At 44.0% G+C, this 24,472-nt stretch overlaps 1 protein-coding gene across 1 annotated transcript; it reads right to left on the reverse strand.

Annotated features, from left to right (window-relative positions):
- Positions 1-13,807: 13,807 nt before the first annotated feature.
- On the reverse strand, positions 13,808-23,514 carry PANK2 (pantothenate kinase 2). The gene is made up of 6 exons (XM_024201334.3): positions 23,075-23,514; positions 22,228-22,481; positions 20,965-21,141; positions 19,661-19,784; positions 15,383-15,508; positions 13,808-14,863 (listed from the first exon to the last, which is right to left on the reverse strand). Exons 2-6 carry the CDS (start codon positions 22,479-22,481, stop codon positions 14,813-14,815), a joined length of 732 nt encoding a protein of 243 aa, XP_024057102.1. The 5' UTR covers positions 23,075-23,514; the 3' UTR covers positions 13,808-14,812.
- Between the last annotated feature and the right edge of the window lie 958 nt (positions 23,515-24,472).

A 24,472-nucleotide genomic window follows, 5' to 3' on the forward strand; every position in this document is an offset into this window, starting at 1 on the left:
CCCTCTGTCCTCCCCCACCCCTGCTCTCCTCAGCCCTGGCCCTGCCCTTCTGCCCTCCCCTATCCCTGCCCCTCAGTCCACCCCTGTCCCTCTGCTCTCCCCTCGCCCCGTCCTCCCCTCCCCTTTGTCCCTGTCCCTCTGTCCTCTCCTCAGTCCTGCCCCTCTGCTCTCCTCACCCTGTCCCTGCCCACCCCTCACACCTGTCCCTCTCCTCTCCCCTCACCCAGTCCCTGTCCCTCTCCCTCTGTCCTCCTGTCACCTCACTCTTCTTCCTCTGTCCTCCCCTCAATCCTGCCCCTGCTCCTCTGCTCTCCTCTCCTCACCCCATCCCTGACCTCCCCTCACCCATGTGCATCTGCTCTCCCCTCACCCCGCCCCGCTGCTCTCCCCCATACCTGCCCCCTGTCCTGTCACCCCTGCCCCTCTGCTCTCCTCACCCCGTCCCTGCCCCACCCTCACGCCTGCCCCTCTCCTTTCCTCACCCCTGGCCCTGCCCCATCCTCTCCTGCATCTAGGGTGACCAGACAGCAAGTGTGAAAAATCAGGAGGGGGGGGGGGAGAGTAAAAGACTTCTATATAAGAAAAAGCCTCAAATATTGGGACTGTCCCTATAAAATCGGGACATCTAGTCACTCTACCTGCATCCCAGTCTCCTTCCTTCCCGTCCTCTTCTTTTTCCTTCCCCAGCATCCTGGGAGCTTGTTCCTGATTTGAAGCCTCCCTCATGTCCTTGCAGTTGTGTCCAAAAACCCACCTGCTCAGCAGAGCCCACCCACTGCCTGGCTGATGGGCGCCCAGCCCAAGACCCAGGTTTTAAAGGTATTGAGGCATTTATCTGCTCAGCGTTATGAGGACGACATGATTTAGGAACCTGCCTCAGTTTCAAACGTGACCCAGCCCCCCATGAGACTCAGGCTCCTAATTGAGCACCCAGTGATGGAGGGCAAGCCTTTCCCTGGGGTGGAGTGGATGAAGTGGAGAGAGGTTGGGGGGCTGAGAATGGGGGAGTTTGGGAAGCCCTGGGGGTGGGGGGGGGGAGACTGGCAGCCATTTTGCAGGAGAGGGCAAAGAGCTGTGGAGAGGCGTAGCCAGAAGCTGGGCAGGTCCAGAGGGAGGCGGAACCAGGGCCGGCTCCAGGTTTTCTGCTGATCGGCGGCACTTCAGCGGCAGCTCAAGCGCGCCACTCCATTCTTCGGCAGCAGTTCTGCAGCGGGTCCTTCACTCCCTCTCTTCCTCTTCGGCAGCACTTCGGTGGCAGCTCAAAGAGGAAGAGAGGGACTGAGGGACCCGCCGCTGAATTCCCGCCGAAGACCCGGACATGCTGTCTCTTTGTATTGGCCGCCCCAAGCACCTGCTTCCTTAGCTGGTGCCTGAAGCCGGCCCTGGGCTGAACAGGGAAAGGAGACCTGGGGAAGGGGATGATTAGCAGGCAGCTCCAGAAGGGGGACCGACAACAGCTTCTGCTCCAAGAGCTCTGCCCAGGTGTCATAGCAGCTAGCTAGCTGGAGGCACTTATTGCTGGCCTCAGCCCTTAACCCCCAACAGGGGCCTCACTGCCCCCTCCCACTGAGCCAGTAACAAGAGGGGCGCTAGATCCTCTGCTCCCTGATCTGTCCTGTCCCTGGCCCCCTGGCCTCTGATCCCCCTCCAGTCAATTCAGAGATGGGCCAATGCTAGAGGCATTCCTCTAAACCACAACCCCAGCTGCCCTCTCAGGACTCAGTTAAGTGAAACCAGGATCCTTGGTTTGGTTAAACCTGAAACTCCTCCAACAAGGTTTTGCCCATTTTCCCATCCCAGGCTGCCTGCTGTCTCCCCTCTGTAACTTAGTGGGGGTAGGAATCTGAGCTGACACGCCATGGAACGTCCTGCTACTGCTCCAGCCTCCACCGCTGCCTCAGGACCTTGATTCTCTTCCTCTCTCCAGCAGCTGGAGCTCCCGTTGAGATCACACCGCTTAGTTTTCAGGGTGGCAATGCTGGTGTGGAGGGTGTGGTCTACTGCTGTTCCGCCTCCAGCCGCTCGAATGCCCTGTCACACACCCAGCCCTTCCACCTGGCACTTTCTGTATGCCCACCTTGGGGCTCGTCAGCTACCAGGAGGCTGCGCTGCCGGGGCCCTGTTTCTGACATTCACTGAGCCCATCTTCATGGGCACTGCTGCCTGAGACAGGCTGGAACCGAGGCTAGGCCACGTTCTCAGAGAAGAGTTGATTTTAGTGTTCATCACCCCACGGGGGACAACAGAGGCAGGTGAGAGGGGGTAGGGAAGATCTGCGATGGAAGAGGTGGTATAATGACCCACCACCCTTGACGGTCAGCAGTTGTTTGCTGCCCTAAGCACAATGAGTGAGGGGGCCTCAGATCAGTTCCTGTCGGAATGGGGGCCCTTCACTAAAGCTATTACAATTGTCATTGGTAAGCAACAGCAAAGGGCCGGAGTGTCGGGGGGACGGAGAAGAGGCTACATGGGTGAGAGCGCAAGGCAAAGCTTCGCGGCTGGTGCCTGAGCTATACCAGTGCCCTGGTTAGAGGGCAGCAGCCTGCAGGGCTGTCAGTCCAGCTGCCACTTCACAGTAAGGGGAACTGAGGAAGCCAGAGCACAAACCTGCAGGCCCAACAGAAGTGGCAACTGGGATCAGCTCCCCCCACACAAACTGGAGCAGGGAAAAGCCAGGGCTAGGGCCATGCACTAGGAAGATAAGAGGCCATTTACAAAATGTGGAGCCTGCTTTGGATTTTGGGGGGGGTAATAGGAGTTTGGTTTAAACTCATCTCCGCCAGTAGCAGGGCCCATCTCCTCCATCTCTGTACTCCACGGCAGCAGGAGGAGGCCCAAGGGCCCAGTTCTATTGTCAATAGAGTGAATGTACTTGAGCACCAAGACTGTTAGTGTTCAGCTGTCCCCAGCAAGATGTTCTAGCATGGTGCTACACTGCCCCCTAGTGTCTGTGGCATCTTAGTCACAGAATAGAACAGGGCTGAACAGGCAGAGGGATCGATGTTGGCAGGGGACTGCAAGGGAACTGCACTGGGGTTGATTTACACACCTTAACATCTATCAAATGTCACATTTATAACCTCCAAATCCAAAGAAAAGCTCAGCCAAGACCATTATCGTCCCCCCCCCCCCTCCAGGACTCAGCCCCTACTCAAGGGCAAGCCTGGTCACCCTGACTCGTTTCAGGGAGAGGATGGTCACTCCACGGCCCAGGAGTAGTTCCCGCTCATGCCATTTCCCAGCACCTGTCTAAATTCCTCTAGAACTTTCCTTTGGACACAAGACAAGTCTTCGATTTTGTCTAACCTGTTCTGTCGTGGTTCTATGCTCTACTGATCATTTGCTGTGTTCCACCCCACAGATATCCTGTCTCTCCCTCTCACGGATGAAAAGCACTTTGATGGTCTCAGGCTAAAGGTGCTATTGAAGAGCAGAGCATCTTTATCGTCCTTAGAATTAAATGACAAATCTCCCTGCAACTCTAAATAGCCCTGTTATTAGAGGGAACTAAAGGGGATTTTGGGAAGTGGGGTGAAAAAGGAAATGACACCAAAAATATTTTTTTTCAAATACATGTAAGTTTAGATGAACAAGTGTTTGGCTGCTATCCGTACTTTGCATAGCTATAGCACCTCTGCTCCAGGGGCCTGAGAGCACTGTGCCCCCCTCCCCCCACTACACAGAGTCATTATCCCTATTTTACAGATGGGGAAAGAGAGACACAAAGTGAGACTTGGAGCACAGCAGCTCCCTGGAAAGGCTGGGAATATAACCCAGCACTCACGATTCAGTCCTGAGTTTTTTACTGCACAATCCCTTCCTCTGCATATGGTACCCCCACCCAGCCTCTCTGCTGACCATTGTACATACAGAGCGGAAACCATGGTAGCTAGCGACAGGAACAGAGGGCGGAATTGGGACTCCTGGGTGGTCAACACTGACTCCCCCAGGGCCTTGAGCACAGGTGTTCAAAAATGGCTCCTCAATTTCAGGTGCTTCCGCCTTGGTCTGTGTTTGTACAGCACCTAGCAAATATATTAAGAACAAATAACAATGGTATTGGTCCATTATTAGATGGAAATGGCAGAATTATCAATAATAATACAGAAAAGGCAGAAGTGTTCAATACATATTTCTCTTCTGTATCTGGGGGGGAAAAAACAGAGGATAGTTTCATCAAATAGTGATGATAATACTTTCCATTCCCCTAGCTCTGGCGGATGTTAACCAGAAGCTACTAAGGGCTTGTCTTGACTGCCCGCCTGGATCGGCGGGTAGAAATCGATCTCTCGGGGATCGAATTATCGCGTCTCGTCAGGCCGCGACAATCGATCCCCGAATCGACGCGCGTACTCCACCAGCCCAGGTAGGAGTAAGCGCTGTCGACGGGGGAGCCGCGGCGGTCGATTTGCCGCCATCCTCACAGCGGGGTAAGTCGGATCGGATACGTCTAATTCAGCTACGCTATTCGCGTAGCTGAATCTGCGTATCTTAAATCGATCCCCGCCCCCAGTGTAGACCTAGCCTGAAAGTAGATAATTTTAAAAATCAGCAGGTTCAGATAACTTGCACCCAAGAGTTAATGTTGCTTTTCAGTAAGGCTATGTCTACACTACCGCGATAAGCTGACCTACGCTACGCAACTCCAGCTACGTGAATAATGTAGCTGGAGTCGACATACCTTAGGTCGAGTTACCACGGGGTCTACACCGCAGAAGATCAACAGGAGAAACTCTCCCGTCGACTTACCTTACTCTTCTTTTCGGGGGTAGAGTACAGGGGTCGGCTGGAAAGCGATCTGCTGTCGATCTGGTGGGTCTTCACTAGACCCGCTAAATCGACCGCCGGTGGATCGATCTCAGAGCATCGATCCCGGCCGCAGTGTAAACCTGCCCTAAGTCTTGGAACACTGGGGAAGTTCCAGAAGACTGGGAGAAAGCTAACGTTGTGCCAATCTTTAAAAAGAGTAAATGGGATAGTAATTATAATTATATTATAGGCCTGTCAGCCTGACATCAATCCTGGGCAATATAGTGGAGTAGCTGATACAGGACTCAGGTAATAAAGAATTAAAGGAGGGTAATGTAATTAATGAAAATCAACATGGGTTTATGGAAAAAAACAGATCCTGTCCAACTAGCTTGATATCTTTTTTCATGATTACAAATTTGGTTGACAAAGGTAAACTGTTGATGTAATATATAGCAGTTTATCTGATCTAATTGGGACTGGGGACAGATCAATAATCAAAAATACTGATTATCCAGATAATGGGAAATTGTGAGGCTGCAGTGCCATCTAGCAGTCACAGGAGAGACTGCCTTCGTCTGGACTTCTGTGCACTGGTTGTTCAGTTCATAAGGAGAGCTAAATAATTAGGGCCCTACCAAATTCATGGCCATGAAAAACTCGTCACGGACCATGAAATCTGGTCTTTTGTATACTTTTACCCTATACTATCAGATTTTATGGGGGAGACTAGCATTTCTCAAATGGGGTTCCTGACCCAAAAAGGAGTTGTAAGGGGGTCGGAGAGTGGCAGCTGCTGACTGAGGGCCCAGCTCTGCAGGCAGCAGCGCAGAAGTAAGGGTGGCAATACCATACCAGGCCAGCCTTACTTCTATGCTGTTGCTGTTGGTGGCTCTGCTTCAGAGCTGGGCTCCCAGCCTGCTGCTACCGCTCTCCAGCTGCCCAGCTCTGAAGGCAGCGCTGCTGCCAGCAGCAGCCAGAAAGGTAGCAGTACCTCAACCACCCCTACAATAACCTTGAGACCCCAACTCCTTTTGGGGTCAAGACCCCTGCAATTACAACATCATGAAATTTCATATTTAAATAGCTGAAATCATGACATTTATGATTTTTTAAATCCTATGACCGTGAAATTGACCAAAATGGACTGTGAATTTGGTAGGGCCCTACACATAATGGATGGTTGGATAAACAGGGTTCTACTGTACTTAGATTTCTGAAAAGTGGTTGACTTGGTACCGCACAGCAGTTTGATTAAAAAACTAGAATGATATAAAATTAACATGGCACACATTAAATGGATATAAAGCTAACTGATAGGTCTCAAAATATAATTGTAAACAGGGAATAGGCATCAAGCAAGTTGTTTGCAGTGGGGTCCCGAAGGGACCAGTTCTTGGCTCTACACTATTTAACATTTTTTATCAATACCTGGAATTGGAGGTTTTTAAGAACAGGTTAGACAAACACCTGTCAGGAACAGTCTAGTGTTACGTTGTCCTGACTTGAGTGCAAATGACTGGATTAGATGACCTATTGAGGTCCTTCCAGTTCTAAACTTCTCTGATTCTATGAAAATCACCACTGATAATGTGTGAATATGATGCAAAAATTGGGGAAGTGGTTTAAAAGAGTACAGGTCACTGATTTAGAGTGATTTGGATTGGTTGGTAAAGTGGGCACAAGCAAATAATATGTGTTTTAATATAGGTAAATGTAAATAGATACATCTAGGAATTGTAGGGTGTACATACAGAACCTGGGATTGCCACCTGGAAAGCAGTGACTCAAAGATCTGGGGGTTGTGGCGGATAATCAGCTGAATATGAACTTGTAGTGTGATGCTGTGGTCAAAAGAGCTAATGTGATCCTGGGATGCATAAACAGGGGAATCTTGACTAGGAGTAGAGTGATTGTTTTACCTCTGTATTTGGCATCTGTATGACCACTGCTAGAATACTGTGTCCAGTTCCAAAACTCACAATTTAAGAAGGATGCTGATACACTGGAGAAGATTTAGAGAAGAGCCACAAGAATGATTAGTGGATCAGAAAATATGCCTTACAGTGACAGACTCCAGGAGCTCAATCTATTTATCTTAAAAAGGGAAAGTTAAGGGGTGACTTCATTGCCGTCTAAGTATCTACATGAGGAACAAATAATTAATAATGGGCTCTTCAGGCTAGTAAAGTTATTACACAATCCAATGGCTAGAAGTTGAAGCTTCAAATTTGGATTGGATTCAGTGTACATTTTTTGACAGTGAGGGCAATAAATTGTTGGAACAATTTGCCAAGGGTCATGGTCATTTCCATCACTGACAATTTTTAAATCAACATTAGGTGCTAAAAGATCTGCTCTAGGAATTACTGTGGGGAAGTTCTTTGGCTTGTGTTACACAGAATGTCTAGATGACCACAATGGTCCCTTCTGGCCATGGAACTCTACAATCATGCTCCACCTGGGATGCTCAACACCAAGGCAGGTATCTTGAAGACCACAGGGCCAATACACCAACTGAGCTGGGTCAAGGCATCAAGTAATACTTTGGCTGGTCTTGAGCACCAGCAATTCCCCTGGAAGGCAATGGGAGCAGCGGGACTTTAGTACTTGTAAGATCAAGGTTATAGTTTTGATAGAATTTTCTATACATATCCCTTATCTTGAATAATGAGTGGCAAAAATTAAATGCATCATAAAACAGTTCTCTCTCTCTCACTGCCGATCTGTCTACCCACAGGCTAGGTGCAGCAGGGTTCAGCAGCGCAATCTTCAGCATAACCACTCCGGCAGGAACTCCCTCTAGTGATTAGGCCCATTTAAGCCCAGGCCTTACTGTAAGATAACCAAGAAAGATGACCATGTTAGAACCTGACCATTCCCCCCCCCGCCCCCCAATAACATTATGTTAAAACAGCTCTCAGGATGCCTACAACTCAGTGGCTCCCACTGTACTTAAGCTACACTTGGAGTGGAATAGCATACAAATCATGAGAACTGTTCTGACAGTATCCATCCTAAGATCTCTCTTCTCTATCATGAGATGCTAGTTACATATCTCCAATAATTATATTGTGACTGACAGTATCTGCAAAATAATTATTTTCCAAATATTACCACAATGGATAATGTGCGTTTGAGAAAACAATTGTGTATTTAAGCACAAAGCTCTTCTTGACCTACTTTCATTAGTTACAGATATAAAATCTCTTCCATCAGGACCTCTGCTTCCCACTCACTGAGATTAAGGGCAACCCAGAAGGGTTGCTTAAAAATCTGACATGCTTCAAGCAGTCGGCATCAAAAAAGGAAAATAATTTAGAGTCAAGCCACGTCTCTAAATCAACCATTTGTACTGTGTTTCTGGCTGCTTCTCATCTATGGCTGAACGATTGAGCCAAGAATAGAAATGCACAGCCATATTTTGAGTTTAGATACACCAGTGTAAATCTAGAGAAGTCTGGATTCACTCTGGGTTTACAGCGGTGTCATCAAGCGCAGTTGAATCTAGTAGACACTGCTTTACCTGGAACTAGTGCTATTTTTGCAAATGAACTGTGAGAACAACCGTACTGTTCCTAAGACAAAACGTTAATCTGTATATGAGCTCTATGTTTTCAGCATTTTAAAACAGCACTGGGCTCAGTATTCAAAGCCAAAACAGAAAAAATTCAAAGACTGAATATTCACAATGGAAAAAATGAAAGCAAAAAGGGGATTTGGCAACTCTACCAAACATTTTATATATACAAATCCAACAATACCATCTACAAGGCCTCTTAAATTAGCCACTCTCCTGAGCAATCAGTGCCCACAGAAATTTTATATGCTATATACTAAAAACCAACTGCAACATAAATTCAGTCCCTATTATTTGCATCAAACTCAAGGATAAAAGGTTTATGTTTATAGACTTAAAAGCAGCTGAGAATTATTTCACTTATTATGATACTTCTCCCCACCCCCACCCCCCCACCCCTTAAGAATGCCATAAAACAATATTGATTATATTTGAAGCCAAAGGAGTTCAGTTTTACAAAATCATCTCATGGCTGCAAAGGAACAGGGGTTTGAGGTATAGGAATGATTAAGTTTTTGGCATCACACCTGGTGAAAGTTATCAAATTAGTAGGCAGGAGAAAATACAAAAATAAGAACAAGCAGTAAGACAGGAAGTCCTTTGGCACCCTAAAGAAACAGACCATTCATACCAAGCAGAATCTCTGTTTCAAGGATTGTGCTAAAATGCTCTGAGATCTCAAAAGCTAAGAGTCACTATCTAGGCTGGCTGAGACCAAAATGTAAAGTGATAAAAGGGAATATTTCCTGTCTGTACTGAACCCAGTGCCTCAGGGTGGCAATGGTAGATACTGTGCTGCTTGGAGGCCATGGCTTTCAGATAAGGGGAAAATGAAAGTCCTGACATTACAGATCATTCAGCACGCCAATGAAATAGTAGAGGGCATTAAACCTCATAACCTGGCCAACTACGAGCAGTTACAGTCTGGCTAGCTACATTACTTCTGCAGTTTCCATTTGGTAGAATATTTTTCATTTCCCATCTTAAAGAGATGTTTTGGTTCCCCTCCAGAGGCTACAATACCCTTCATACATTTTAAGGACAAAATGGATCATTTATGCTCATCCAGTCTGATGCCTGCACAACACAGATCACAGAATTTCACCAAGTGATTCCTGCATCAAGCTCACATATCTTTTAGAAAGACACCCAATATTACTGGCCCCCAGGGTGTTGTGAGCCAGTTACTGTTTGCAAAATACTTTGATATCATTGAATAAAAAGCATTAAAGTATGAAGTACATAGGGATTTAAAAGCAAGTACAGAGTTAGACCCAGATTCAGTAAAGCACATACTTAAGTCCATCTCCATTCAGCAAAACACCCTAGTACATCAAGACCCACTAAATTCAATGGGGCTTAATCACAATGCTTAAGTGCTTTGCTGAATTGGTGCCTTAACCCTTTAAGCAAGCCAGCGCTTTAAATATTCCCCAAAACCAATTAACTAGGAATGCTGGAAGCAGAATTAGATCAGCTGTGTTATCCCAGCAATCAGTGCTTCTCCATGACAATAAAGACGAAAAGGCATTGTTTTATCAAGAAATGGTGAAAAGGGATATTGAATAACACTAGCCTCTGCGTTTTATTTAAACTTAATATTTTAGGAGTTTATATTTATCTCAACACTTGGCGAGAAGGTACCTGCTTTAAAACCTCCCACACCAAGACAGAAATAGATTGCACATTCTGTGACAACAAAAAACAGCTTCTTTCTATGCCTTGCCTTGTGTAGATGCTGCCAACGTCATTTGCCTTGAATATATTTTTAAAAGCAATGACTCAGACTGAGGAAGCTACTGTTTGGAATCGCTTCTCAAGACAAGGAGTGGGTAAATATAGGATTCTTTTCCTCCAGGTATCCTGCTTTCAAATATAGCTAATTTCCAATGATGACCAAAATGGATGTGTTTAGTTAAAAGGGCTTAATGACAGTCAATCCCATAAAAAGAAAAAGCGTTGTCAAAATAGAGTTAAATGGGGAGAAAACTTTTCAGTAGGTCAGACCTGTCCATCTCATCCTAGTACTCTAGATCAGGGGTGGCCAACCTGAGCCTGAGGAGCCAGAATTTACCAATGTACATTGCCAAAGAGCCACAGTAATACGTCAGCAGCCCCGCATGAGCTCCCCCATCCCACTCCCAGTGCCTCCCGCCCACTGGCAGCCCCACCGATCAGCACCTCCCCCTCCCTCCCCCGCACCTCCCGATCAGCTGTTTTGTGGCATGGAGGAGACTCCATGGGGAAGTGGGAGGAGTGAGGCACTGCAGGCTCATGGGAGGGGAGGGAAAGGGGTGGAGTGGGGGCAGGGCCTGTGGCAGAGCCAGGGGTTAAGCAGTGAGCACCCCCCCAGCACATTGGAAAGTTGGCACCTGTAGCTCCAGCCCCAGAATCAGTGCCTATACAAGGAGCCACATATTAACTTCTGAAGAGCCACATGTGGCTCCGGAGCAACAGGTTGGCCACCCCTGCTCTAGATAATTATTCAGATTGGTTCATTTGTTGAGCAGGACGAGAGACTTTAAATAGGCAACAGAAGAATGAGAGTCTCGAATATATAAAAATAACTAATATTTTATCCAAAGAAAAATTTAAAACAGTTTTACCCAAAAAAATAATAATAATACATAGGTGAGTTCCGTGTTTAAGCAAAGACATCACAAACCACACTTCAGGCTCTATTTTAAAAAACAAAAACAAAAAACCACCCACCAAAAAAACAAACAAAAAAGACGACATCTTACATATACATGTATGTGGAGTGAATGGGGGAAAAGCAGCCAAGAAAGGGGAGATTCCAAGACACTAGATGGCTTATTTACTCCAGTTTCAGTTCCAAGGTTTGGCATGTGCACAGCTGCAACATGGCACATGACCTGGTTTTAGGCCAGTTAGTTTACTGCAGAATTTATGTACATTTCTCTTCCCTCCACAGGTTCCATTTGTATACAAGACCATGTGAAAGCATTGTCACATAGCTTCTTTCATCATCCTTTAACTCATGACCATGCTTCAAGTAATTGCTATAGAAAGATAAGCCACTTTCCTGTAACCAACATGTATGTACGTTAATCTCGGAGAGGTCCAGTGTAGGTCCTTTGTTCCTGCTGCTAAAACACTAAGTGTATGAATTCACCTCTGCACAGAGATTCCAAATGACGCCCTTTGCATCATTTAAATCTCACATTAAGCAATGCACAGAGGGCCCACACTCGCTCATTGCATCTTATACCTCAAAATAAGGGGTTCAATGGTACAAAGGGTCTGCACAGGGGTAGACTTCAACCTAACAGATAAAGGTAGTAAGAATTTAATCTGGATTCGAGACCAAAGCTGAAGCAAGGACTGAAATTCCAGTTGAGGTTGTGTGACCAAGCAAGTTGCAGAAGTTGTCTAAATTCACTGAGCATCAAAAATTTGCTGAGTATTATACAGAACATGGCATAGAAAAAGCCCTTGCCCCAAGGAGCTTACAATCTAAGTTCTACTACATCTGGAACTAGGTACGTTAGGAAGTCTGACTTATTCCTAAAACAATCTGGTATTATTAGATCTTTAGTGGGATATCATGATAAAGCACAAATCCAAGATCCTAGTCATGAAATACTGTCTCCTCAAACGTGCACCTCCAAAAGTAGCTTAATTCAAATTTTGAACGCAGATCACTGCATGATCTAAGTTAGCAATATTACACTTAAAAAGCTAATGCAATTTTTCTAAGTAGTTACTTATTTTTCCGCTTATTTGGGAAGATTGCCTTCTTTGCAGAAAAGGTGAAAAGGACTCTGGTGTACAGTGGAGAACTAGCAGCTGAATCTCTTGAATGATACATGCAAGTATTCTCACACTTCTTATCAAACTGTCTGTACTGGGCTATCTTGATTATCACTTCAAAAGTTTTTTTCTCTTACTTAATTGGCCTCTTAGAGTTGGTAAGCCAACTCCCACCTTTTCATGCTCTCTGTATGTGTGTGTATATATCTATCTATCTATCTATCTATCTCCTCAATATATGTTCCATTCTATGCATCCGAAGAAGTGGGCTGTAGCCCATGAAAGCTTATGCTCAAATAAATTTGTTAGTCTCTAAGGTGCCACAAGTACTCCTGTTCTTTTTTTTGAATGGTACAGTCCTTCATATGTACCAATATAGCTGAAGAGGTTTAGAGGTTCCAGATTCTCTCATCCGATGTTCGATCGTCAATTTTGTCTGCAACTAGATTGCTGAGGCTGGAATTCCTTGAATATAAGTTCTAAAAATACATTATTTTACAACAAACCTGGTGGCATTGAGTGCTTCATACAGCAATGCAGCTAACAGCACTGCCTTTAGTAAATAAAACAAATGACCTGATCTTGTGAAAAACCCAGGCACTCTCAATTCCCAGTTATTTCTCATCCCAAGCTTGTAGTACAGACACACTGTGGGACCAATCCTGCAAGGTGAAGAGCACCTCCTGTGAGCACTCAGCTCTCAGAGATTGTAGTGGAAGGTAAAGGGGCACACAGTACCTTGCAGGTGATGTCTGCAGATTGCAGGATCAAGCCCTAAAACAGCTCCCACCCGTCCCACAGCTCTGCTACTACACCTTAATTCTGAACTATTTCAGCTCAGGATTGCTAATCATGTCAAACTATCAGACTCGTGTGGTTTTTTTATGCCGTGATCAAAAAATATCCACCAGGGCCTATATAAAACCAAAGAGCTTTCATTTGAGATCCACTGCAAATATGAACCCAAATATAAAGAGGAAGATGCATTAATCTACTAAATCCTAAAAAGGACAAGTTATTTAAAGACTCTGGGGCAGATTCCCCATCTGGTGTAAACTGAAATCAAATGGTGCTATGACAATCTACACTAGCTGAGAATCTATCCCTGTATTCACCAGAAATTGTATTCAATCTTCCTGCTGTGAACTGGGTTTCTACATCTAGTTGAGCTACTCAGCAGAAAAGCCATATTACCATTCTCCAGAAAACTCTCTGCAGCAGCAACACTAGTTAACATCAGTTAACTAGTTAAGATGCAGTAGCTTTTAAGGAGCAACTGCTTCCAACCCCCTGCAGTCAAATTATACTGAAATATCTAGTATCACCCATAGAGGAGGGAGAGAATTTATACCCTCCCAGTGGACATTTTGTTCAGATTAGTAGCCCAAGACTATAGCTCCAAGGACGTGAGGGACCCTGGAACCTGACAATTACTCCAGACAAAAGGCTGGTTTATGAGCCACATGCTTGTTTCAAACACAGCTCTTTTAAGGGTAGCCTATTGCCAATGTTGCTTAACCTATTGTGCATGGAAGGAATGATCTCCCACACAACATCTTCTAGTTTAACATCTTGAAAGGTCAATGTCTTAGAGAATCTGAAACCATGGCAATGAAGTGTTTGGGTTCTGCAGGAATGCACACACCAGGGAGACAGACAGACAGACAGACAGACAGAGACACGAATGCTGATGTGGAGAGAAGATTGATTTTCCTCCTGAATCTGGATTATGTTTAGTAACTAGCTAACAACAAACATCTATAGAACATTAAGTTATACAGAACAGCCTGAGTATATCAGGAATAGCATTATCATCATTTTTGGTACAGTTACATACAATTATTTAAAAAAAGAAAAATTAAAAAAAAAAGAAAGTAACACACACTAGTTATAAATATTCTTAAATTTACTCTTAGTGGATTTCAAGTGAGATATCTGCTGCATGTTGCTAAAACTACATTATAAGGGTTTGACCCTCACATCCAGAGGTCTGGTCAGCAGTCACCAGGGTGCAGATGACAGGAAGTTGCTATGCAGTTTTACAGAAAGCAAGACCCAAAAAAGATTTAATCCTTACTTCTTGTTTCTCTAACAGTGTATATGCACAGTGACTGTCTTGCCAGAAAATAAGCCATTACTGATTGTATGATGATGTTTTTACAGGCCACTATAGTGTTCAGAAGAGGGCAAAAAACAAGGACTTTTGGAAAAAGGTTAGTTTTTATATTTCTGGGTTCTGTTTTAATAATTGTCATACATAAACAATACACTATTCAATACTACCACAAATACTTAAAGTCCTTCAATCCCATATATACAATCATCGCAAGTGAAATATAAAATAGTTACCAAAGTAGACACTTGGCATTTTAAAAAAAGGCTTTACAGGATAGCTTAATGTGAGACTTATGCTCTCTCTATCTCGCACCTTCCCACACTATCTCAAAACATGTAGCAGATTAGAATAAAAACTGCTGCTCAGAAGATATATATTTCTTATTATTAACTAATCTACGTTAAGATTCAGGATTAATTTTAGCTGTTTACAAAAAATTCATTTGTCCTTTCCTTTTCCGCAATGATTAAATCATGTACAATTACTGTAATAGTCACTTAACAGATGCTTTAAAAAAAGCTAAATAAATGTAGGAGTTCCAATAGGGTAGAAGCTCCTGCAACTTATGTCGAATGTGCAGGATCAGTAATGACTCAGGCTGAATTCAAAAGCTCCAGAAAAGCACCAACTGCTCCAAAATAACCCTATAAAGAAAAAGGCGAGAGTTTCTATTAAACAGATTCAAGGTTTAAATATGTTTGACACGAATACTAAGACAGGAATATTAAAAATATTAATACCATTTCAAAATACTGGTTATAAAAGAAAACAGAAGAAAACTATTCCCAAGTACTGTATGTAAAGTTATTACAACTCCTAGTTGTACTGTTTATACAAGGAAACAATTTTTTTTTTTAAATTACATTGTTAGATATGCAGGTGAAAAGTTTTCAGAAGTAGAAGTTGGCAAGCTATTACTAAGCTAGCAAAGTAGATAAAGTTTGCATTTTTAACTTCTGAAACAATAAATGTTACATGGATAGCATCCTAGAACTGGAAGTTCTGCAATAACTGTGGCTATAGTAACAAATGCATAGAACTGGCTGCAAAATGTATGTTGCCAATGCCAAGAAACTCAACACTGGTATGTTATAATCAGATAATTTTAAATAAAAATGTCTTCAGTTTTGACAAGGTAAAATGGATTTAAACAGTAACTTCACCTCATGTTCCAAGAAAAGTGCCTTCAACTGCCCCTTGGACCAATAATCCAGAGCATATGCTAGAAGCCTCATTGAGATTGTATTGATCCGCAAGAAATTGCCAACAAAAACCACCCGATTAATGTTCTGCAAACATAAAAAAAAAAAAAAAAAAAAAATATGAGAATCTTTAAGCTGAATTCCATTTAATCTTCACAACAATGAAAGAGAATCCATATATTACACTTCTCGCATTTCATTATGAGGATACATGAAGCTTTTCAAATATGGCTTCTGACTGAGAGCAGTAAAAGTCAGCTAAAAGCCAAGTTAAAGTTGCCAGTATTTGTTAAACTGAATAAAGTCTGACTACTGAACTTCACAGCACTCTTCATTCCTTTATTCATACCAAGGGAGAGAGCAGACATGCAAGAAAGGATGGTTAGATGGAGGATGGTTGTCTGAGTGAGGGGAGGGGTGTCTGGGGCTGAGATAAGACTCGTGATGTATTTGCAGCTTTCTGTATTTAGATCCTCATTAGGAAAACTCCAATCAAATCCAACAGAACAGAACTGCAACTGAGAAAGAATGAAGTACTAAGCAGACTGGGGTCTTGCAGCAGTGTGGTGGAACAAGAGGAACTAGAGGGGGATGAAATCAAGAGGCATGTTGAGGTGTTCAAGATACTGGAAGAGAGGAGACGGAGAATGCATTGAAGGGGAGAGGATGAACAGTGATTGCTGAAAAGTGTCAAATAGGATCTCAAAAATACATCCAAATATAAGGGGTGTTGATAAAGTTTATGTTAAAAGCACAGCATCCAGGTTATTTCAGGGTAGGTTCTTTTCCAGAGTCCCTTTCACACCCCTTTATACCCACTCTCTAGACCCTGAGTTGCAGCCATAAGTTTTCTGGCTAACGAGTCTGAAAGGAATCCCTTGTGGAATAACAATGCCAGTCCTTCAGCTGGCTAGAGCAGCGTTTCTGAAACTGGGGTTCGTAGGCCCCGCTGAGAAACTCCTCTCCCTCCCTCCTAGGTGTGCCTCCAGCACGCTGGGGAACAGGCTTACCTGTCCTGACTCCCCGCTGCTCCCGGAAGCGGCGGGCACGTCCCGCAGGGGAGGTCTCCAAGCACTCTCTCCGCCCAGCTGACTCCGCAGCTCCCATAGGCCGGGAACGGAGGCCAATAGGAGGTGCAGGGGCGGTGCCTGTGGACAGGGGCAGCACACAGAGACCCCCTGGCCCTCCGCCTAGAAACTGCAGCCAGAGGGATGTGCTGGTCGCTTCTGGGAGCGTCCCGAGGTAAGCACCACACGCCTCACCCTCTCCTGCACCCCAACCCCCTGCCCCAGCCCAAAGTCCAAACCCAAACTCCCTCCCAGAGCCTGCACCCCCTCCTTCACCCCAATCCCCTGCCCCAGCCTGGTGAAAGTGAGTGAGGGTGGGGGAGAGGGAGCGATGGAGGGAGGGGGGATGGAGTGAGCATGGGGCGGGGCCTTGGAGAAGGGGTGGGGCAGGGGCACGGCCCCAGGGAAGGGGCAGGGCACGGGCTGAGCAGGGAGGCTTGGGTGTCCCCAAAAAAAATTAAATCAAAATGGGGGTCCTCTGTTTGCTAAAGTTTGAGAACCACTGGGCTAGAGGGATACTGTTGAACATTGAAGGGTACTCCTCCTCCTACACTGCCTTTTGTCCCACAAACTAGAAGTGCAGAGCATGCTTCTTCCACACCCACTACCAGCATGAAGATCAAGAAACCAATAATCAGAACAATCCAAATGTTTAAGTGACCTTATGCAGTGAAGCGGATACATCATCACTGATTCTGCAAAGTGACATTTTGGGTTTAAACAATCTCCATCCACATTTTAATAACTATACTCTTGAAAAGAAGAGGTTTTCCCTACTTGGTCCAGGGAGCTCTGCAGCTTCTTGGTCCTTCAAACAATATAGAATTTTAAGGTTCCAAAGTGACAGAAACATCATGATTGAGCACCATCTCTGGTCCTTCAAACCTGTTCTTCCATGCATTCTTCTGTGACGGAATGCACCCCTGTAGTTACACCCTATATACCATTGTAATAATCTTTATACAAAATATGCTTTGTGAGGTATCATTTGAAAACTAGTAACTCATTGGTCAAGAATATCATGGTGATATGTGTGTAGCAATGTTATATGTAAAGTTATGAACATAAAACTGAAATTATGACTGAAATGTGTTTACCAGAAAACTCTGGGAAGGGGGTAAACCTGTTTCTCAAAGACAAAGGCCAATCAGGTGTCATCAAAGCTCACTGGCAATCACAAGTCAAGTGGCCATTCTTTGGCAATGGAGAGGGGCAGGAACAGATCTAGCTGCATTTTAACCAACAACATGGAACCTTTTTCATCAGAACACTCTCCATCCTCACAGTGGGAAGAACTTTAACTAGAGGTAACCCTCAGGAAAATGCACTTCCATGGGTAACTTGATTATAAGAGTGAGGGGCAAAAATCACCCCATGATTTCTCTTTTTCTTTCTCTCTCTTGCTCTCTTTCACCCAAGAGACAAAAGAACCAGCCTTTGGGAAAGGTTCTGACCTGAGAAATTGGTTAGCCCTGTTCCTGGGACCATGTGGTAAGGATTTTACCTTGAACCAAGTCTAGTTTGTTAAGTCATAGTTACTAGAAAGCGTTTTCTTTATTTCTCTCTTTATCATTTCTGACTTTAAGACCTCGTACTTGTACTCATTTAAAATCTCTCTTTGTAGTTAAATAAACTAAAGATAATCAAGTGTTGTGTTTAAACTGAGCTATTTGGTAACACCATTTATAGTAGTCTGCTGGATATTGACCCCTCACAGGGGTAATGAAACTATGATATCTGAACTGTCCAGGAGAGGGCAGAACAAATGCTTTCAGGGAAAATTTGGGACTGGGAGTGTGTTGTGGTCACCCTGCAAAGAGTAACCAAGGCTGCTGGACATCAGAGTGTGGCTCATGCGTTGCTGGCAGGCTGCTGGGGTCAGAGCTATACAGACACACTCAGGGCGTGACTTGCACGCTGCTAGGCTGTTTGTGAGTGGTCCACGGTGAGAGCGGCAAAAGCAAAGCATTGTGAGACACCCCGATTACAAGGGAAGCAGTGACAACTCCTCACTGGTGCGGATTGTACCCCAGAATGTGACACCTTCACATGGTGTTCTCCACACCAATGAGTTCACCACATCTTCCTGTACCTGAATTGTTCAGTGCCTTGTCTTCATTAGATTCTATATTCATGCAGGAATCGGGACACATGGTGGGACAACGGGAATGAACATACCATGGGCAGGACTGTTTCTGCCTGCCATTTTAGATAGTGCCTTGTACATTTATTGCCCTTGCCCTAGTGCAGAATACTAACTGTATGCTGATAAGAACTATGAAAGTTAGAAGTAGGCTTCAACCTGATGGACTCAATCCTGTTCCAACTACAGCGAAGAACGGGTCTCAGTTCTTTCATAGCCCTGTACAATGCTGCTTGACATGAATGCAACAAGGCAGCACTATAAAGAAGCTGAAAGCACAGAGCTCAGGGAGACAGCCCCACTAAGGGGCATTGTGTGAGCTTAAAAATGCAAGAGTAACTAGAATGAATGACAGACAGATGGTCCGCTTTCAGCAGGTGTCGCTCTCTTTTCCACTCATGCACTTAGTTTGGATTCCTAGCAGTGACAAGATACGATAATTTTGTGCCGGAGAAGAAACAGGATATTGCTGATCACTTTCTACCTGCAGTTCCAGGAGACTAAAACACACACTGCTGTTCCACAGTTCCCGCAACTCTCCCAGAAAAGCAATTTACCTCCTGAATCATAAGGTAAATGGACTGGATCGATAAATGACAACACATCACGTTATTATTATTATTTTTTTTTTTTTTACAGTGCTTTGAATTGTAGAGCTACTATTTGAGTGGTTTGAGCATTTGCCTGCTAAACCCAGGGTTGTGAGTTCAATCCTTGAGGGGGCCACTTAGGGATCTGGGGCAAAATCAGTACTTGGTCCTGCTAGTGAAGGCAGGGGGCTGGACTCGATGACCTTTCAAGGTCCCTTCCAGTTCTAGGAAATAGGATAGGACTAGACCAGATGGGCAGGTGAGGAAGGGAAATCTACGGTTACAATTTAAACTGGAGCATCTGGACAGGTATGCATGAAGGTGCTTCTACAGAATTGAAAACAAGATACTGCAGACTGGTAGCACACATGAGTAATTGATTTAAATGTGTGTCTCAGAAAAAAAGAGGTTATATGCTGTTTTCCATATTTCTCAATACCTCATTAAGTGCACACATCCGTGCTATGGAGCCAATGTTATTGGTGATGGTTATTAAAGTTGCTCTTGCCAGGTCCTCTTTACTGACAGACTCTCTCTTCTCCTTGCTCATCATATTCCCAAAGCTGTGCAAAAAATTCTAGAGTTAAGTGTCCATTTACAGGAAACTATGCAGCATCAGCATGTAGCAATGTCGCAATTCCAAAATGAATGCATGATACCATTTTTAATGGAATTATGTAATATTCCAATCATGTAGTTACAACCTCTATTACTAAAATCCAGTAACAATGAATCACAATTAATGTTTGTCTAAAATAGACTTATGTTATTGTGATGGGGTATAAACCCCACAACAGTACTGAGAGGGTTAACAAGAGCCTGAGAGCTCGATTCAAGGTTAACTAGGTGAATTAGCAGGTCCACTGGAAACGAGTCAGGTTTCCTTAAAAGGACAGAGAAAGATCAGTTAGCAAGAGACCCAGAATGGGACAATGGTCTGACTGAGGTGAAGCAAGAGAATCAGGAAAAACCACAGGAGGAGAGTTACCTCCTATGGTGGGTTTCAAAATAGACAAGACTCCAGGAGGATGCCCTTGGGTGTTGGTGTTCATTTGAGGAGCACAGTATTGGGGCAGACCTGGGAAGGAATAAAGTTCAAATCTGGGAAGGGCAGAAATGCTTTAAGTTTGTCCTTTTGGTTTGGGATTTGTTGGAGAATTCCAGGGCCACAGTCCTGAAGTAAGGTTGAATTACAAGACCCTAGGAAGCCTGAGAGGAACACAGATGAACAGGGAGCCCAGGAACTGACTTGTGGGGAGGCCTGCAGATGTCCAAGGCAAAAAGTAGTCCAGGGTGGAAGAATGGGCCTTGAGTAGACAGACCTTGCCTGCTTAATGCAGCGTCCCTAGGATGGAACCCAGAGAAGAGGAAAGGCCTGGATTCCCCTTCTGGCCACCAGAAAAAGTAGTGTAAAGACTCCAGAGACCAGGGAGTGGAAGGACTACTGAGTCAGAACTTGAGGTCATGGGACTATTGTTTGTTGGACTTTTAGTGCCACTCCTTCCAGGGTAACCAAAAGTTACATGAGTTACAAGAGGTAGCACACCAATGCAGGGCTGGAGAGGCTGTCAGTAGGGCGCGCTAGAGAAGAGAGCCTACTATGCTATGCCCAGCCATGGGGGTGCATGAACGGTGAGTCTACTCTCCGCAGTGCCAGTTCCACACAAAAACACACCCTTGCTGCCCCAGTTTTTAATTCAGGCACATTATACTCATCCTCAAAAACCCAAGGTATATCTTTACCTGGATGCTACAGCCCAGCCTGGCAGTCCAAATCTCTCATAATCCCCTCCATAGATGTCCCGCACCAGTTTATCCACTTTTGTGCTGTCTCCAAGGGATGCCATTTCAAGAGCCTCTTCAAAGGTGGAACAGCCAGTAAGAAGACAGCAGAGACCAAAAAACGTTCCTCCTCCAAGACTAACAAAACAAAACAAAAGCAATATTTTCTACCTCTCATTTTGAAGAGAGGGAGAAAAAAGGACTGGTTTTTGTTTTTTAATTAAGTTATGTAGCTAAACTCCTCTGAATACCAAGAATTAGCTGGGCTGCCCAAGCATTTTATAATTTCCTTCTCGTTGGAAATCTAGAAAGAGGAATCAGATTTAAGTCTCCTTTCTTACCACATTTAAATCTGCTTCCTTAGGGTAACTTCACAGCCCACAGAGTTATTGCTTAAACCAGAAGTGGTTTTTCTCTGCTTACAATATTCACTACACAGTGTTGAATAAGCAGCTATGTACAATGTAAGATGTCAACCTGTAATGAGCTCCATGCATCTGCAAGGGTATGCCCATATGGAATTCACTGCAGAACTTGGGTCTAATTGTTCAAAGCCTGGAAAAAGTACGTTCTGCTGAATCATTGAATACACATGCTGGCAAAGACGCATAATAAAACTTTCCTTCCTGAGGTGCACTGCGCACTCCTAGTCTGTACTTTTTTTGTAACAACAATATTCCTGAAGTCCAAGAAAGTTCACATGCACAGATCTCTTGGGCTCTGCTGTATAATACGTGGCTATATTATTCTTTCAGACCTGACTACAACTATGAACACCATCCCACCATTCATAATGGGTAGTACATCTTTTAAAAAAGTCAAAATCCAAACCCTGAATAATGGAATTAAAGCGATCACATTAAAAATTCATCTATTTGAGCATACCTGGGTTGTTTCCAAAATATGATTTACACTCCTCTGACGAAAAAAACAGTTTCTTGCAGTAGTAGAAGGATGAACAGGTCAAGAACTGGCCTTTCTGAAGAGGCTGACTGTGGTAAGAGACGATTGTGACATGCCATCCAGACCACAAAAAAGACCTTTGCTTGCTGGGGGTGGGAATGAGGAGGTACTATATTATGTTGCAACAAAGAGCTCGGTCAGACAAGAGTCATTTTTAAAGCAACTTGTCCATGAAGATGTGATCTATCTTTTACCACATGAGTATAGGCCAAGCTCCAAGACTATGCTCTTAAAGGTAATCACATTATTTATAGATCTTACCTGGTCCCAGTTACCCGCTTATAATTGTCTTTGGAATACACAGCCAAGATGCTGACCCCTGAGCCAATGTTCACCAAGAGGAGAGGATATGGATTCTCCAAGTTGAATGGGAGCTTCTGACATTTTTCACAATCAGTTGGGTTTTCAAAGTAGTAGCACTCTGAATGTCCATTGAATCCAACTGAGTCAATGTACAAAACTCCTTTAATAAGGCAGTCAAGTTCATCTAGTTTGCAAAGTTGAAGGTCACCCATCTGTTAAAGGAAATAAAATTATGAAAGAGCCAAAGAGATCTAATGTTTTTATACTCCGGGCTAGAAAAATGCACTCACCAGTGCATTCAGTACCCCTCCTTGCTCTGAATGGTGGCAGAAGGAGTGGAGTGCAGATCACAAGAGGGTTCCTACTCTCCCACATATATCTGTATTGTGCAGAGTGGAATGCTCCCTGTGCTATTTAAGTGTAGTGCTTAGCAATGTGTTAACAAGGTTCATGCACATCCTCACCCCATTGGGTAGGAAGTAATAGAAGTCCTGAGCCAATGCCAATGGAAAGATTTCCCCAAAACTGCACTTGGGTTTTGGATCAGGCCCAGAGTGCCTCACAACATCCGGAAAAGATAAGGGGTCAAGGGAAAAAGAGAAAATGCTGACTTCCTCACAAGAGCCAGGAAGGAGCAGCATGATAATCTTTTAGTTGGGTCACTGCACCACTGGACCTGCACCAGATCCCTCAATCTTTGGTTGTTTGATAAATATATTGTATAACCTGGGCTTGAAAAAGTTAACATACAATCAAGATATAAATATATTATCTACACCTGTATTCCACTTATAATGAAACACACCTTCTTACGATGAATCTAGACAAGCAAGTCATTTGCAGTTAATTTACCACTTAGTTCAGTGGAATCTTAACCAAATCACAGCAATACAAGTTATAAATGAACCTTAATCAACCAGGCAAGTATGAAACAAATATTAAGCTCATGAATAGACAGCAATGGAAAAAATAAAGTTAAGGTAGGTTGCAGAGTTGACTTAAGTCTAATGACTATTCAAGTCTTGTAAAAGCATATTTAATGGAAATTAAAATGAATAATTCTGGAGTCACAGCAAAGCTGCACAATCTTAAAATAGTAAGTATCTGTGTTTACAGATGTGGGCTTATTTCTAGCTCATATTAAACTTGAGCTCAATTTAGGACACTAGACTTTTCAGAGGCTAAGTCAGAGACTGAAATTACTTTCAGCCTTTATCTTACAATCTTTCAAGTTACATGAGACTTCACTACCATATCCTAAGTGTATAGAAGCCAAAAATGCATACTGTGCGAAAGTCCTGCTCAAATTTGTACGCTCCACCTCCCGTGGCACATAAGGTAGTGTGGAGACTTGAGAAGTGTTTTTCGCTGCCCATTTGAATAAAAGCAGGCATGTCATGAGTAGGAAAGCGTATAAAGTGCAGATTGCCTTTACGTCCACACAGGGTAAGGTCCTTTAGTTCCAGGTGCACATCCCGAATGCCTGTAGATCCATAGGCTACATTTGAGGTCAGGTATTTTCGGATACTTTTAAGATTTTCCACTTCCTCCTCCTCCTCCTCAGCAGTGATGTCTTTTGGTTCAAAATAAACAAGCTTGACCAAGGTTCCTCCAATATCCAAGCCAAACCATGGAAAGACTAAGATGAAAAAAAAAAAAGACACATATTATAATGTCTTAATTTCTGCAGAACAAGGACGTTAAATTGCAACGTAAACCCATTTGTTAATAAACAATTTCATGCCATGCAGTTTCCAAAAAATTCCACAAAATACCCATGAATCGCCACACCTACCTTCACAGACCCAGTAACCACCCCAAACTCACCAAGAAACTCACCTAGCCAGGAACTCAGATATGCTCTGAGGAGAAAGTCTGGGGTACACACCTTAACACACTTAAAAATGCCTTCACCAAAGACACTCTACCAGAGAAGTAGATTGTATCATGGAACAGGCCACTCAAATACCCCAAGACAACCTGCTTCAGTATGGAGACAAAACCCCCTCGTAGTCATCACAAACTATATCATCTTGGAACCTATACAGAGTATCATTAAACAATTACAATCCATACTTAGAATCATAGAACCATAGGGTCAGAAGAGACCACAAGAATTGTCTAGTCTAACCCCGTGCCAAGATATCTGATGGGGACCATATCCTGAAAGAAATCTTTCCTGAACTCCCTCTTCTGGCCTTCA

This window comes from Terrapene carolina, unplaced genomic scaffold (assembly GCF_002925995.2).
Source record: "Terrapene carolina triunguis isolate 2854851 unplaced genomic scaffold, T_m_triunguis-2.0 Scaffold66, whole genome shotgun sequence".
Classification (NCBI taxonomy): Eukaryota; Metazoa; Chordata; order Testudines; family Emydidae; genus Terrapene; species Terrapene triunguis.